At 39.1% G+C, this 13,956-nt stretch overlaps 1 protein-coding gene across 2 annotated transcripts in view; it reads right to left on the reverse strand.

Moving 5' to 3' along the window:
* Positions 1–3,081: 3,081 nt before the first annotated feature.
* The window catches only part of Iqch (IQ motif containing H), a 198,621-nt gene continuing 187,746 nt past the window's right edge, over positions 3,082–13,956 (reverse strand). The window contains exons 20-22 of one of the 2 annotated variants that reach the window (XM_013518930.1): positions 12,710–12,771; positions 9,089–9,197; positions 3,082–5,208 (exon numbers count right to left, since the gene is read on the reverse strand). In XM_013518930.1, the coding sequence (XP_013374384.1) occupies positions 5,110–5,208; positions 9,089–9,197; positions 12,710–12,771 (270 nt within the window). In that variant the 3' untranslated portion in view covers positions 3,082–5,109. The remainder of the gene's footprint in view (positions 5,209–9,088; positions 9,198–12,709; positions 12,772–13,956) is intronic. The other variant, XM_013518931.1, reaches the window with a different exon arrangement.

Below are 13,956 nucleotides of genomic sequence, written 5' to 3' on the forward strand. Positions count from 1 at the left end.
TTTTTTTTTAAAAAACAATAACCATCTATCTTGTGTCCTCTGCTGAGAAGAAAAGTGGCATGAATCTTCAAATGAACCAAAAGTTAAATTTTAATTTCAAGTTTATTTTGCACCCAGTGGAAGATCTGCTATTCTGATGTCAAGTGTATGGGATCCTGGTTCCATCATAACATTCCTCATGAGGTGACTGCAGGAAAGCTGGGTGTGGCCTTTGTTTCCAGGAATTAGGTGTAGCTCTCTGGTATATGTTAGAACAGTATGTTAGGGGCTGGGGATTTAGCTCAGTGGCACAGCGCCTGCCTGGCAAGAGTGAGGTCATGAATTTGATTCCCGGTACAGGAAAAAAACCAAAAAAAAAAAAAAAAAAAAAAGTGTGTTAAATTAAAAGCATCTTAAAACATAGTATTTCACTTTCTGCTTCTCTCTTCCTGTCTCTTTTTCCTCCTTCCCTCCTTGTGTGTGTGCGCACACTCATGTACACACACATAAATATGTCCAATTGTAGAAATGAAACAAAATGTTTTCAGAATGATGATGACATGCTGTGGGGGCACTATTAAAAAAAAAAAGCAAAAGCCAGAACCCCCAAAACTTATTTTATGCATTGATGCCAAAGCTGTATTTTCTGTGCTATGTTTAGGGTCTTCTTATAAGAAAAAAAACAAAAATTGTCTTTACCAACAGATTTTTAAACAGCAGGGACATGCTTATTATTTACTGTTTTGGTATCTTCCCCTCATTTACATAAATACCCCAGAAACCAGCAGTTTAAAACTAATAAAAGCCAAGGTCTTCCATCAAGTGCAATAAAGTTTCACAACCATGAGTTAGACTATTGGAGTGAAAAATAAACCTGTATATGTGGTTATGAAGGTTTTTTTTTTTTTTTTTCTGGAAAGTGTATAATCACATTTCAAAGTTAGAACTTCCACTTGAAGTAGCAAAGGAATAATAATATTTAAACATTTATGTAGAACACTTTGTCTTTGAAACTCTCCCAACCTTGGCCAGTTAATCTCCTCTGCTTCCCTAAGGAGCAGGTGTTACTGTGTGCCATTTTTCTATGAAGAAAGTGGAGGAAGGTATTGCCCAGACCAGGGGGCGGGCTACAGAGGCCAGTTCCTGTCCCTTACTGTTCAGTAACTCTTCGGGAAGGGACTCCCACTAGAATGCATCAGGTTTCTGTTCCATGTCGATGAAATCACTAATAAAACAATGATATAAATAGAAGCTCACTTGGCCTCAGGCTCCATAGACATGGTCCTGACCCTTCTGCGGCGCATTTTTTGGAAGGAATGGTGTCTTAGTCCGTTTTGTGTTTTTGTATGGAATCACTGAGGCTGAGTTATTTATAAAGAAGAGAAGTTTGTTTGGCTTATGATCCAAACATGGTCCCAGCAGCTGTCTGGGGCCCCCACTTGGCTGTGTCACAACATGTCAGAGAATTGACAAGGGAAACAACTATGTGCAGAAGAGGTTGAACACATCCGGGCCTCATTTTATGACCACCTACTCTTGCAAGAACTAATCCTGTGGAGAGCTATAGTAATCCTTTATAAGGGTGGTGTCCCCATGACTAATTACCCTCCAGTGGGGCCTGCCTCTTAAAGGTCCACCACCTCTCAATATTGTTGACCAAGGCCTCTGCACACACATAACAAACGGGGGCCAAGAAAAGACATCAAAAAGCCACAGCACGTTGTGTTTACACTTGAAAGTGAGCTGGCCTAACCTCCCAGCAAGCACTTCCTCCCTCCCCTGCTCTCCACCCTCACGTTCTCTTGGCAATTTAATTTATAGTTTGCCAAATAAGATTTGCTATGATTAGTCCATTTAAAGAGTTGAACAAATGTGTTATGCACATTAAAGCCAGAGGAACAGTAAAATAAAGCTAATGAACATTTACATTTTTGGAAATATAATTAATGTATGCTTGAAAAATTTTGAAAGATAAACATTTAAATGTTAAAATACTTATTACCTTCCCCACAGGGACAGTGTTGGAAATTAATGAGATAACAAATGGAAAGTGCTTTGAGCTCTTTGGAAGAAAGGTGCCAGATGAATACAAATGATTATTAATTGTTAAAGCTATAAGGTGGTTACTAATATATTACTTATGAAAAAATACACATTTTATACCTGAAATATAGGATGCTTGCAGTTGTTAGAATGACATAGCTGAAATAATGTATCTCGGACTTCTTCTTGGTTATTCTACATCTTGCTAAGAGACCTCTTCTAGCCCTTCCAGAGTTTCTTGATCTCATATTCATGTCTCAAAACTGTGGGACATGACTTCCCAGCCTTCAGACTTCTGTACTTTCCTGTAGTGTTCCCTTACTAGTCTTACAGACCCCTTGACACAGGAAAATTCTATGGGCACCGTTTTCTCTTCTCCTGATTTATTGTAGCACAAAATTGCAATGTCTTACCATGTTACCAATCACACAATATTATCATGATATATATCTAGTATCAATATTATTAGCAGGAGGTATGTGTAAATTAAGCCATTTTTCTATATTTAAGTAACACACTAAACTTTGTTATAGAACAGAGTAAACTCCTTGTGTGATCTAGGGCAAGTGAAACATACTGCAATTTTTGTATGACATATTAGAATTTATGACAAAGTGAGCAAATCCACAAATTATTTTTATTTACTAATGCACAGGGTGAGATACTAAATCTTAATTTCCTCCTATGTAAAATAGTAGTAATAGTACCTACCTGCATGGATTTGTTGGAAGGATGCAATAAGTAAAACACAGAAAGTTAGCATAGTATGGACCTTGCCCCTTGGGTTTAATAAGTGGTAAATACAATGTAAGTACATAGTGGAAGGTAGGTAGCTATGGAGATAGACATCACAGGCTCTCTGCCATTTAATATTATCTTTTAGTTGGCTTTATTAAAGCAAGTATAAAATGGGTAATACATGAAAGGAGATACTTTGTTTTTGTTTTTGTTTTTGTTTTTTGAGACAGGGTCTTACTATGTTATTCAGGCTGGATTTGAACTCACTATGTACCCCAGGCTGGCCTCAAACTAACAGTGATCCTCCTGTCTCAGCCTCCTGAGTGCTGGGATTATAACATAATTTTTCTATAATGCTTTCCTAAATGAGTTACTTAAAAAATGGCACATCATTTTCCAAAAATCGTATAACGAACAAAGGTTTCAGTTTCCTATTTAGAACAGTAAAAAACTCAGTAATTCATCTTGATCAAATTTTATTTGGGATACTGTAGACATGGTGCACATACAATTTTTTCAAACTCAGTTTACCAGTAGCACAGTACCTTTGTAACATACATGTGCAAAAGATATTGGTCTACGCTTCTTTGCAAATGTTCTGTAATTAAAACATTTCACTAATTTAATCTGGTCTTCTGGCTTCTTCCACTTAATTACCTGATGTGATTGTTTTACTACACTAATTTTTCGTGTTTCATTTTGAAGGAAGCTGTAGGTGTTTAGGCAGACAACCTTATTTGCGGCCTCTTGCTAAGGAGTCTGAATCTGGCTAGAAAGCCTGAATTTGGAAACAGGCATTCTATGGTGTATGGTAATGAGGTAAGCAGCATTGTTTGAGAAACCAATCAAGTGGGTTAAAAATGGTACAGGAGAGCGAACTTGTTTTGCTGTTGCCGGCAGCTCGAGGCTCAGGAGTGCTAATCAAAATCCACACACAGAACTTCCCTGATGGATTTAACCGTTTTGTACCGTGAAGCGGGGTTTTTTGCCATGTGAATGATCCACCGCTGTGCTGAACAAAACGGAGACAGTTTTCTTTTAAAGTCCAGAGCAGATGAGAGCCATAAGGAGACAGAGGGTTTCATTTACTCTCAGGACACGATCGTGCCAGTGAGCTAATGAGTCTCTTGGACCTTATGTTGCTCTGGCTTCAATAGAAGAGCGTCTCTAATGGGCATGTAGTACTTCCTATCCATCGAGTGTCTGGACAATAGGCCCCTCGTATGGATCAGAGAAATCTGGCAAGAAAAGGAGGTCATCCTTGCACCTAGCATAGGCAGGGAACCTGGCTAATGAATGTATTTCCAAGTATGGCAGAACAAAAACTGACGCAGAGAACTGTTAATTTTTATTGCAGAAACTCTTAGCCTGTGTCTGAAGCACAGTTAAAAACGTACTGACATTCTATAGTTTAAAAAATACTACTTTCCCCAATATATTCAAGTATTTTTATAGATAGAAATGTTATTCTTTATACCATACGTGCTTTGGTGCTGCACCTTGCAAATTTCACTCCAGCAAAGCTGATGTAGAAATATTTCGGATAATTATGCAGCCAATGTGGAGGGTTGATGTCAGCATTGAGTGATGTTAACAGCTCCCCTTGAAAAAGTACTGTTGAATTCAGCTTGTAAAAATCCTACTGCTATATTAAATGGAAAGAACTAGAGGAGGACAACTGTTTATTCAAGCCAGAGGCTTGAGTTACACTGTCTCTTAAACTAAGAGCAGATACTGCCACCTAGACACGTTCTGATGCTTTGGTTACCAGATGCTGGCTTTTCCTGCTTCTTGAAGAAAGACAATAGCAACAAAGGATAGAAGCCTGGTACAGTGAACATACAGAGAATGATAAAGAATCATTTAAACTTCCTATACATAGACATGTCTTAGAAAAAAGGACATTTGTGTTCTGACAAATAGTGACTCTGCCTTTATTCAGTGTTTTAAATGCAGAGAAATTACTCTTAGAAATAGGAGAAAACTTTATGAAACATAAAAAAACCCTCAAGAGCTTCATAATCATGAAGCTTATAGAAAAACAGATGTAGAAGTGATATGGGTCAGACTTGTTAATTTGTTCTTTATCAGATTATTTTTCTTAAGTTTGGGAAAGGGATTGTTTAACATTATTGAGTGAAAACACCCCTAAGTTTTGGTTTAATGCATAAAATAAGAACGCTTAATACATCTTCAGGAAGAATAATCCATTATAACCTGTTCTGATTCATGTCTTCGCAAACCAAATAAATCCGTTCCACCCACCACCATTTTTATTCCTAATACCAGAAGAAATATTGCCCTTTCTTCCTCTAGATTGGGATTCCCAAATCGTAATGCGTTTCAGGATCACTCATCAGCCTTAGAGACGTTTTTATCATCTTCTTCAAATCTCATTTTGTTTTCCTTTGTTACTCTTAGAATGCTTTCAATATCATCAATGGTAGTCTGTAAATAGCAATAAAAATAATATTCATTATTTAAAGACCTGTTACAAACCCTTTCCTTCCAAGAACTGGTTCCTTTTGTAATTCAGTTTTGCTGCATTTAAAAAGGTACTGATCCCTGACAGGCCAGAAAAAAAATATAGATTCTTCACTACAGACAAGAAGTACTGGTTGAGTCATCCTAAAGCAAGGGCTAGTAAGTTGAGGTGGGTTCATCTCCCTGGTTTCTGGGAAAAAGAAGGACACTTTCCCATTTTTGGTTAATTGATTAATTAATTTTTGGCAATGCTGGGGATCAAACCTGGGACCTTGCTAGGCAAGTACTCTACACTGAACTACATTAATTAGTTCATTTAATTAATTCACTTTAAATTGAGGTATAATTCACATATCATAAAATGCACTCTTCAAAAATGTACACCTCAGTGGTATTTAGTATATTCATAGACAACCAGCACAACTACATAATTTCAGAACATTTTCATCACCCCCAACAGAAACCCTATTCCTCATTTCCCCTCTCTCCCTTAGCCCCTGGCAACCATTAACCTACTTTCTGTCTCCGAGGATTTGCCTGCTCTGCACATTTTATATGCATGGTATCATAAAAATATTTGTCCTTATGTGACTGGCTTCTTTCACTTAGCATAATATTTTCAGTGTTCATTCATACTATAGCACAGACCTTCAATACTTCATTTCTTTTTTATTGCTGAGTAATATTCCATTACATGGATATTATTCATATAATAGAATTCACCTATTTGTCTGTTTTAATTTTGTTTGGTTTGTAGTGCTAGGGACTGAATATAGGTGCTAGGAAAGCACTTGACCAGTAGACTGTATTCCAAGTTCCCAGAAGCTTTTCATTTTAAGTCCAGTTTACATATTTTCACTTAGGTTGTTTATGCTTTAGGTATTGTATCCAAGAAACCATTGCTAATCTAAAGTCATGAAGACTTACACCTGTGTTTTCTTCTTCTAAGCGTTTTATGTCTTACATTTATGTCTTTGCTTTGACTTTTGTATATGGTGTCCAACTTCATTACGTGTTTGTGGATACCCATTTGTTTCAACATCTATTATTAAAAAGATCATTCTTGCTCCCACTGAATTACTTTGGCACCTTTCAGTTTATCATAATGTTAGGTTTTATTTCTGGTCTCTCAAGTCTAGTCTATGTCTATTTTTATGTCAGTACCATACTATCTTGGTTCTTGTAGCTTTGTAGTGAATTTTAAAATTGAGAAATGTGAGTCTTTCAATTTTGTCTCCCTCCCCCTAGGTTATTTTGAGTCCCATGTCCTTCCACACACATTTTGGGATCACCTTGTCAATTTCTATAAGAAAGCCAGATAGAATTTTGATAGGAATTGTACTGAATCTGTAGCTCAATTTGAGAAGGATCGCAATCCTAACAATATTAAGAACATAGAATATCCTCTTATTTATTTAGGTCTTCTTTAATTTTTCTCACTGATGTTTTGCTATTTTCAATGTATCAATATTGGACTTCTGTTAAGTTTATCCGTACATATTAAAATCTTTTTTGATACTCTTGTAACTTGAATTAGTTTAATTTTGTTTTTGTTTTTCACTACTGTATATAGAGATACAGTTGACTTTTGTATATTTATCTGATGTCCTGCAACCTTGCTGACCTTGTTTATATGCTGTAATAGACTGTGAGTTCTTTAGAATTTTGTAGACATAAGAATTTGCTATTTGCAAATAGAGATAGTTTTCCTTCTACTTTTCCAGTCTATAAGCTTATTTCCTTTTCTTTCCTAACTGCCTTGTCTAAAACTTCCAGTACAATAATGAATAGAAGTAGCAAGAGGTGATATCCCTGTCTTCTGCCTCATCTTATGGGAAAGCTTTCAATCTTGCTTGATTCACTATGGGTATTAGTTCTTGGATTTTTATAGCTGTCCTTATCAGGCTGTTCCTACTTTGTTGAATGTTTTTATCATAGATTTAGGTTTTGTTAAATGCTTTTCTGCATCACCTTCCCAAAGATATTGTTATATCTTCATTTAAAAACTGAAAATACCTATTTGAAAACCACTAAGTAGTACTACCAAAATAAATAAATCTATTCCACTTTTCAAGCATTTGTTATTATTCCTATATTATTGAGATATAAAGTTTTTACCTTTAGATTCTCTGAACTGAAAAGGCTATAGGTCATAATATATTTAAAAGTTACCTAAAAAAAAAACCACTGCCTGCCTTTTTAATAATTTTTGAAAATCAGAGAAAGAGCAGGGAAATAACCTTCAGTTTTGTCAAGTGTAGTTGGCTCTGCCAATGTCAAGTTCCAGTTAAGAGTTCACTTAGTGGATTTGGGTGTATACTGTCTGATTCTGATTATTAGCTGTATTTGCCCAGGCTTAGCTGATCACATGCAGACTGTTTCAAAATTTGGTACAAGCAACAACAGTTAAAATGATGCTACCTGGCAGGTACTTCATATGTGAATAACAAGCATAGATCCTATCTAAATCTGCTTTTTGTTGCTATAGCAAAATACCAGTGGCTTGGTAATGTGTAAAGAAAAGAGGTTCATTTAGCTCAGAGTTCTGGAGGCTGAAAGTACAAGTTTAGGTAGCCCCATCAATTTGGCCTTAAGTGAGTGTCCCTTGGGATGCATCATTTCATGGCAGATGGCAAGGTAGGATCTCATTCGAGAGGGAGAAATCTCATAATGGACAGGAAACCAGAGAGCTGGGAGGGGCCACTCTTGGTCTTTTATAACAACATTTCTGGAGAACTGAACAGCGTCCTAGGAGACCCACTCCATTCTCTTTGGAGGGTGATGCCCCCAGTGACTTCCCCTTAGGCTCCACCTCTTAAATGTTCCAACCCTTTCATGGTGCCACGCTGGAGACTAAGATTCCAACACAGGAACCTTTGGGGGACACATGCAGACCACGTCCAAACCACCGCACGTCCCTTAGTACCAGTGAGTATTGATGTAACACTCACTGTGTTCATCAAATCTTTTCAGTCACATTGCCGAAAAAGCAGTGGCTGTTCTCCCATTTCTTACAATCACTTTAAAGCACTGTTATCATTGCTATTGTTACTAAAGGGACCCGGCCCTCGTTTGAGAGAAAAATATTAAGATTTGTTGGGCTTTCCATTTAAGAGAAAAACCATGTATGCTCTCCACATGAGTCCTTTGAGTTGCTTGACCATTCAATCATAATGGAGGCCTAGGCTGGGAATCAGACCTTGCTGATCAATACTAAGCCATTACCTCTGTTCAGCCAGTGTCTCAAATCGCCTGTACAGGCCTTGCTCCTGTATTTTAGAATTTAGAGACTTCTAGTCAACACCTACGTGCATCTAGATTTCAACTGCACTATTGCTACAGGCCATGTGGAAGAGATTACTGGTGAAACATCCACCCCATGTCTCCAAAGTGTAGATGCTTCACATACATTAGGGGATTTTCCTCTGCTTCTCTTTAATACATATTATCTTTTTAGGCCTCAGAACTTCTCTAAAAACTGGGGCTCCCCATTAATCACCAGCCAGACCCTGTAGTCTCTCAAATACAGATAGATTATTTTCATGAATTTTGGTGGTGACAGTCTCTATCTGGCTCCATTGTGATGTTTCAGCTTCACCTCCAACATCACAGCAGCAAGTTACAGCCAGTCAGCTATATTTCAAAGAAAAAGTTTCAAACTATTAAATTTAACTAACGGGTTCAGTGGGAACCTTACAGTGTTGACCCTGCACATTGTAAAATATGTACCGCTTACAATTTTTTTTTTTTAAAGATGGTTTAGCACTTGTTTACAATACAGCATGAGGTATTTTCAGCCCTTGTATAGAAATTAACCAGGATCGTTAGTTAATTAACACCTCACCTTAAAATTGGTCTCGCCTTGCATATTAGGTGCTGATATTTCTTGATGGATGATGAAGAGATTGCGAGCAAAGGTCATGAGGACCCCCTGGAGATCCACACCGATTGTTCTGTTAATGATATCCAAACAAATGAGTTTAGCAATGATTCCCCTCACATGCTTAAAAACAATGGCCCTCTCATTTGTGCGGCTGGTGATGGAATTTAATGAGTATTTTCAATCTCACAAGGTGGCAATCTTCAGGGAGATATGAAAGATGAGGCTCCATTTTAACTTGTCAACAAAAAGGATTTGTGTAATAAATATTTTTTATTAATCAACTTAGCAGGATAGAGCAATACGCTCAGTCGGTTCTAGCAAAAGGCTACTACTGAGGTAGGACGGTAGTAGCTCATTTTGTAAGCTACGTTGGTTAAAGAGGGTTGTTGCTAAGTCGTTCTCCTTGTCTATAGAGACATTTGCTCCCTGGACCCTGAGGACCTTTGTCTGGGGTTATCTTCTATTTCAAGTGTAGTGCTTGCCACTCAAGTTCCAGGACAGTGTCCCCCTTCACAAACAGCTGTCTTTCTAAGGCCGGACACTCCCTTTACAGTTGCAGAGGCAAACCATCCTGTAGCATTATACTGTGGTCTGTGAACATTCCCAATAACTAGATTGTTATATGTTTAAACTTGGAAACAAAACTCCAGAGTACTTCCCTAGCTTTTTCTTAAACTTGTTTTTTTAATTAAAGGGGGGGGGTTAATTGAAAGGATTAAATTTGAAAAATTGTTTTGTTATGAGGTGTGAACATACAGAGCTGCTTCTTTTTTATTTATTTATTTATTTTGTCTTTTTGAGGCAGGGTCTCACTATGCAGTTCAGGCTGGCTTTGAGCTCACTTTATAGCCCAGGCTGGTCTTGAACTCACAAGGATCCTCCTGTCTCAGCCTCTCGAGTGCTGAGATTACAGGCATGCGCCACCACGCCCGGCCGGAGCTGCTTCTTAAAGCAGATGTAAAAAACTGTAGGCCTACGTCTCCCCCAGGTGTTATCTATAAATTAAGTCCCCTTGGAGCCTAGGACTTGGGCCCTCTTGGATGTCTGCTTTCCAGTCTCCCAGGCCCTCCCTGGGTTGAGGGTGGGACGAAAAGCTGCCCAGTCCCCAAGACAGGAGACCAGGGCTCTTTGTCTTGCCGCTGACTGATTTAATCTCTCTGGGTCTTCATTTCCCTTTCTCTGAAATGAAGGAATTGGACTAAGTCAGTGCTTCTGAACTTTTTGAGTTATATTCCTAAATCTGAGGATGGCCTACCCCTTGTAACTGCTAGACAGTAGTATCTTGTCTTTTAAGAAATAAATAATGGCCAAAGACAACTTCAGAATCAGTGATTTTGAAAAGTAATTTGTGGGTTTGTTTGTTTGTTTGTTTTTACCATAGGATTAGTATGTATTAGACCATGGGTACTTCTTAAAACACTCTTCCTGGGCTCCACTCAAAATTAATAAAACTAGAATATTTGGTTTTGGGGGCCAGAAATATGTTGTTTCACCAAGCACTAGGTGATACTCAGATATACACTAAAAACAGAAATGCATTCTTAAAAGAAACTATAGGAAAGTGAGAGGAGAGAGAGACTGTGGCAAGAGAGAGAGACCAGGTCTCTACTTGATTTCTTGTTCCTTGTTCCTTCACTCATTTCCAGAATTTGCTTCATTTTCTCTTTCTTGAAATTTCTCCTTCATTATTTCCCAGAAATATCCCAAAATAAATGGAATCAGTATGAAATTATCCCCCAAACAAGCCAGATCGTGAATCTCTGTTCTGTAAAATCATCCCCTCTTGCCAGGCATGGTGATGCACACTTGTGATCCCAGCACTCGGGAGGCTGAGGCAGGAGGATCATTGCATGTCTGAGACCAGCCTGGGCTACAAAATGAGTTCAAGATCAGCCTGAATTGCATAGTGAGACCCTGTTTCAAAAAAAAAAAAAAAAATTGAAAAATTAAAAAACTAAAAAAAATCATCCCCCCTTGAAACCCCTTACCTTTCCTAAAGAGGTGACGGGCTGCTCACATCCTGACAGCCAGGAAGCAGAGAAAGGAGGAACCCAAGAGGCCTACCAGGTCATGACCCCGGCAACCCCCTCTTCTGACACCATCCTCTAGCATCATAGTTAGCTATACTGCTCCATGCTTCAGTCACCCCTGAGGCTCTAGGGGGACATCCAGATATAAACCATAACATAGCCTCTTCTTTGAGCTCTTAGCTTCCTTTTGCCTGCCTCTCAGATTGTCCTTTTGCTCTCTGTGGTTGGGCCGTTCCTGATGTGTGAGCTGGCCGCAACTTGAGATGTCCCGCAGACATCTGTGTCTTGGGTCTGGATTTGACCTACCTGGCCGCACTTCTCCCATCACCAGAAAGGCGCTTGCCCCCCTCGGCCTGATCCCCTCTGCAAGAGCGTTTGTCTAGTTCCAATCCTGCCCCACTCGTCTCTGCAGTTTACCTCTCATGCCTGCTGGTGGTTGGCAGGTCAGAGTTCATATCTCTGTGTGCTGATTCCTAGTTCTTGTACTTAACAAACCCATTTGTCTCACTTCTTGAGTTTAGAAATATACTTGGACCATAACTATTTCCTGCTTAATTGGATTCATACTCTGCAAAATACCAGTTTCTTGTCAGCTTGCCAACAATAAACCCAGTTGCCTGGTTGGTTCTCCTAGTCACAGTAACTGCCCTGCGGTCTCTGTCCTGCTACAGCCTTAGGGTCATAGTGACAAATTCGGAGAGAGCAGGGTACGTCAGGGCTGAGGGCAAGGACCATCACTAGAAAGCAAAGGGCAGCGCCTTCCCTCCACATGCCTAGATGCGTCCATGCTTTGTTATTCTGGATGTGAATATCTGTGCAGATCAGATGCATGCATACTTGCTGGGTTGTTATGGATGGCGGTCTCATTTCTGTTGTTATTACTGCAGTATAACAAAAGGGTGGACAGAGCCTGAATAAAGAAGCTTTCTTAACAAAACCCAGAAAGCTCTGCATGTTGGTACTGGAGCAGAGGACTCAAACATCCATACCCTCCTCTTCCTGGCTGCTATGAAGTGTTTAAGACTTTAATCCCGGGATTAAATTATAGCCACATGCTAGCTCCCAAAGGGGAAGACATCTGAACATTTGCATAAGTTCAGAAGGATTGATGAGGGTGAGAGCACTTCCAGCAGGACCGTGTTTCACATATACATACTTTGAGAAGACAGCACCAGGGCCAAAGATGGACCTGGCCCTGCCTTTCGGATGAACATCTTGCTGAATCACTTGCGCACTTTTCTATGCATGCCAGAGTAGTAACTGTCTTTCCACAGCTGAGACATCTGAACTGGTTCCCTATCAGTAGGATTTGTTGTCTCTTGTATGTTATGAGCTTGAGTGAAATACTTTAAATATAGTGTACACTCTACCCATCGATTTTGGATAATTTATGAACACTGACCAACCCAACTAAAGTCATTTTATGAAATAACTGAAGGTCTAAAGAAAACAATACAGACTTCCTGTAAACCGGCGAGCTGATGAAAAAGCATCTTGTCAGCTGTGATAATCTACTAGCTTTTCTTACATCGCGTAGCTGCTTCATACTCACAACATGCCCAACTTGTCTCTCTTCAGGTGTTCGTATAATAGAAAAACTGTTCCTTGTCTGTCCTGTAAGATTTGAGTAAAAAAATAGCATGCATATTATCTTGGAAACAAAGACAATACTCTAAGAGTAGTAAAATTGGTTCAAATTGAAATCTAGAGCTACCTTAATATCTTGTGAGAAGCGCATTTGAAAAGGTTGTCTCCATAATATAGAATAGGTATGTTCTAGGACAGTGTTTTGTGAATATGTTCCTCAGAACACCTGCATCACTCTCATCTAATTAAAAGAGACATGTCTCAGGGCTCAGCGGTCAAGCACTTACCTAGCCTGTGGGAGGCGCTAGGTTCCATTCCCAGCAACTCAAATAAACCAACGACCCCCACACACACATTTTTATGGGTATCATCTAAGCCCAGAATCCTTGAAAAGGAGTCTGCCTTTTAGCTTATTTTCTGGGTGTTTGTCCTGCACATCAAAGTTTGAAGACTACTGTTATCAGAGTGGCCAGGCAGTGGCCCGGCTTGGCGGAGCACACCTGTAACCCCAGCACGCTGCAAGGCTAAAGTTAGTGGAAGGACTGCAAGTTCAAGCTCAGCGTGGGAGACTTGGCAACTTAGTGAGACCCTGTTTTAAAATAAAAAACAAAAAAGGGGCTGGGAATGTAGCTTAGTGTGAAGACCCTAAGTTCAATTTCCAGTTACCCACCCCCTGCCACCAAAAAAGGGAAGAAATTTGTTGTGTGGGTAATAATTTGTCCTCCAATGGAAAATGATGTGTTGTTGACAATACACCCTGCTCCCTTATCAAATGGATTCTATGGGAGATACTTTACAGCTTTGTTAAATTGTAAGGCACCAAGAGACAAGTAAATTCTCCTGCTCCCCTTGTACAAAAAGCTGTTTTACCAGGTGTGATGGGGCACACCTGTAATCCCAGCAGTTGGGAGGCTGAGGCAGGAGGATTGCCTTGAATTTGAGGTCAACCTGGGATACATAAGCGAGTTCAAGGCCAGCCTGCACTACATAGTGAGACCCTGTCTCAAAAAAGAAAACTATTTTGCTTCTATTTGCATATTCATTTCAATATGCCTGATCTATACAGATATCTGATTGTTGAATTCTCTTTTGAACTAGCTTTGGACATTTGCCTAGTTACCTCTGTGAAATAAAATTTTTATCATGTTTATTTTACATCTGTATGACATGATAATTTTTTTGTTGTTGTTTTTTTTTTTTTTTTTTTTTTTT

This window comes from Chinchilla lanigera, unplaced genomic scaffold, assembly GCF_000276665.1.
Source record: "Chinchilla lanigera isolate Chin_1 unplaced genomic scaffold, ChiLan1.0 scaffold00049, whole genome shotgun sequence".
NCBI classification, from domain to species: domain Eukaryota; kingdom Metazoa; phylum Chordata; class Mammalia; order Rodentia; family Chinchillidae; genus Chinchilla; species Chinchilla lanigera.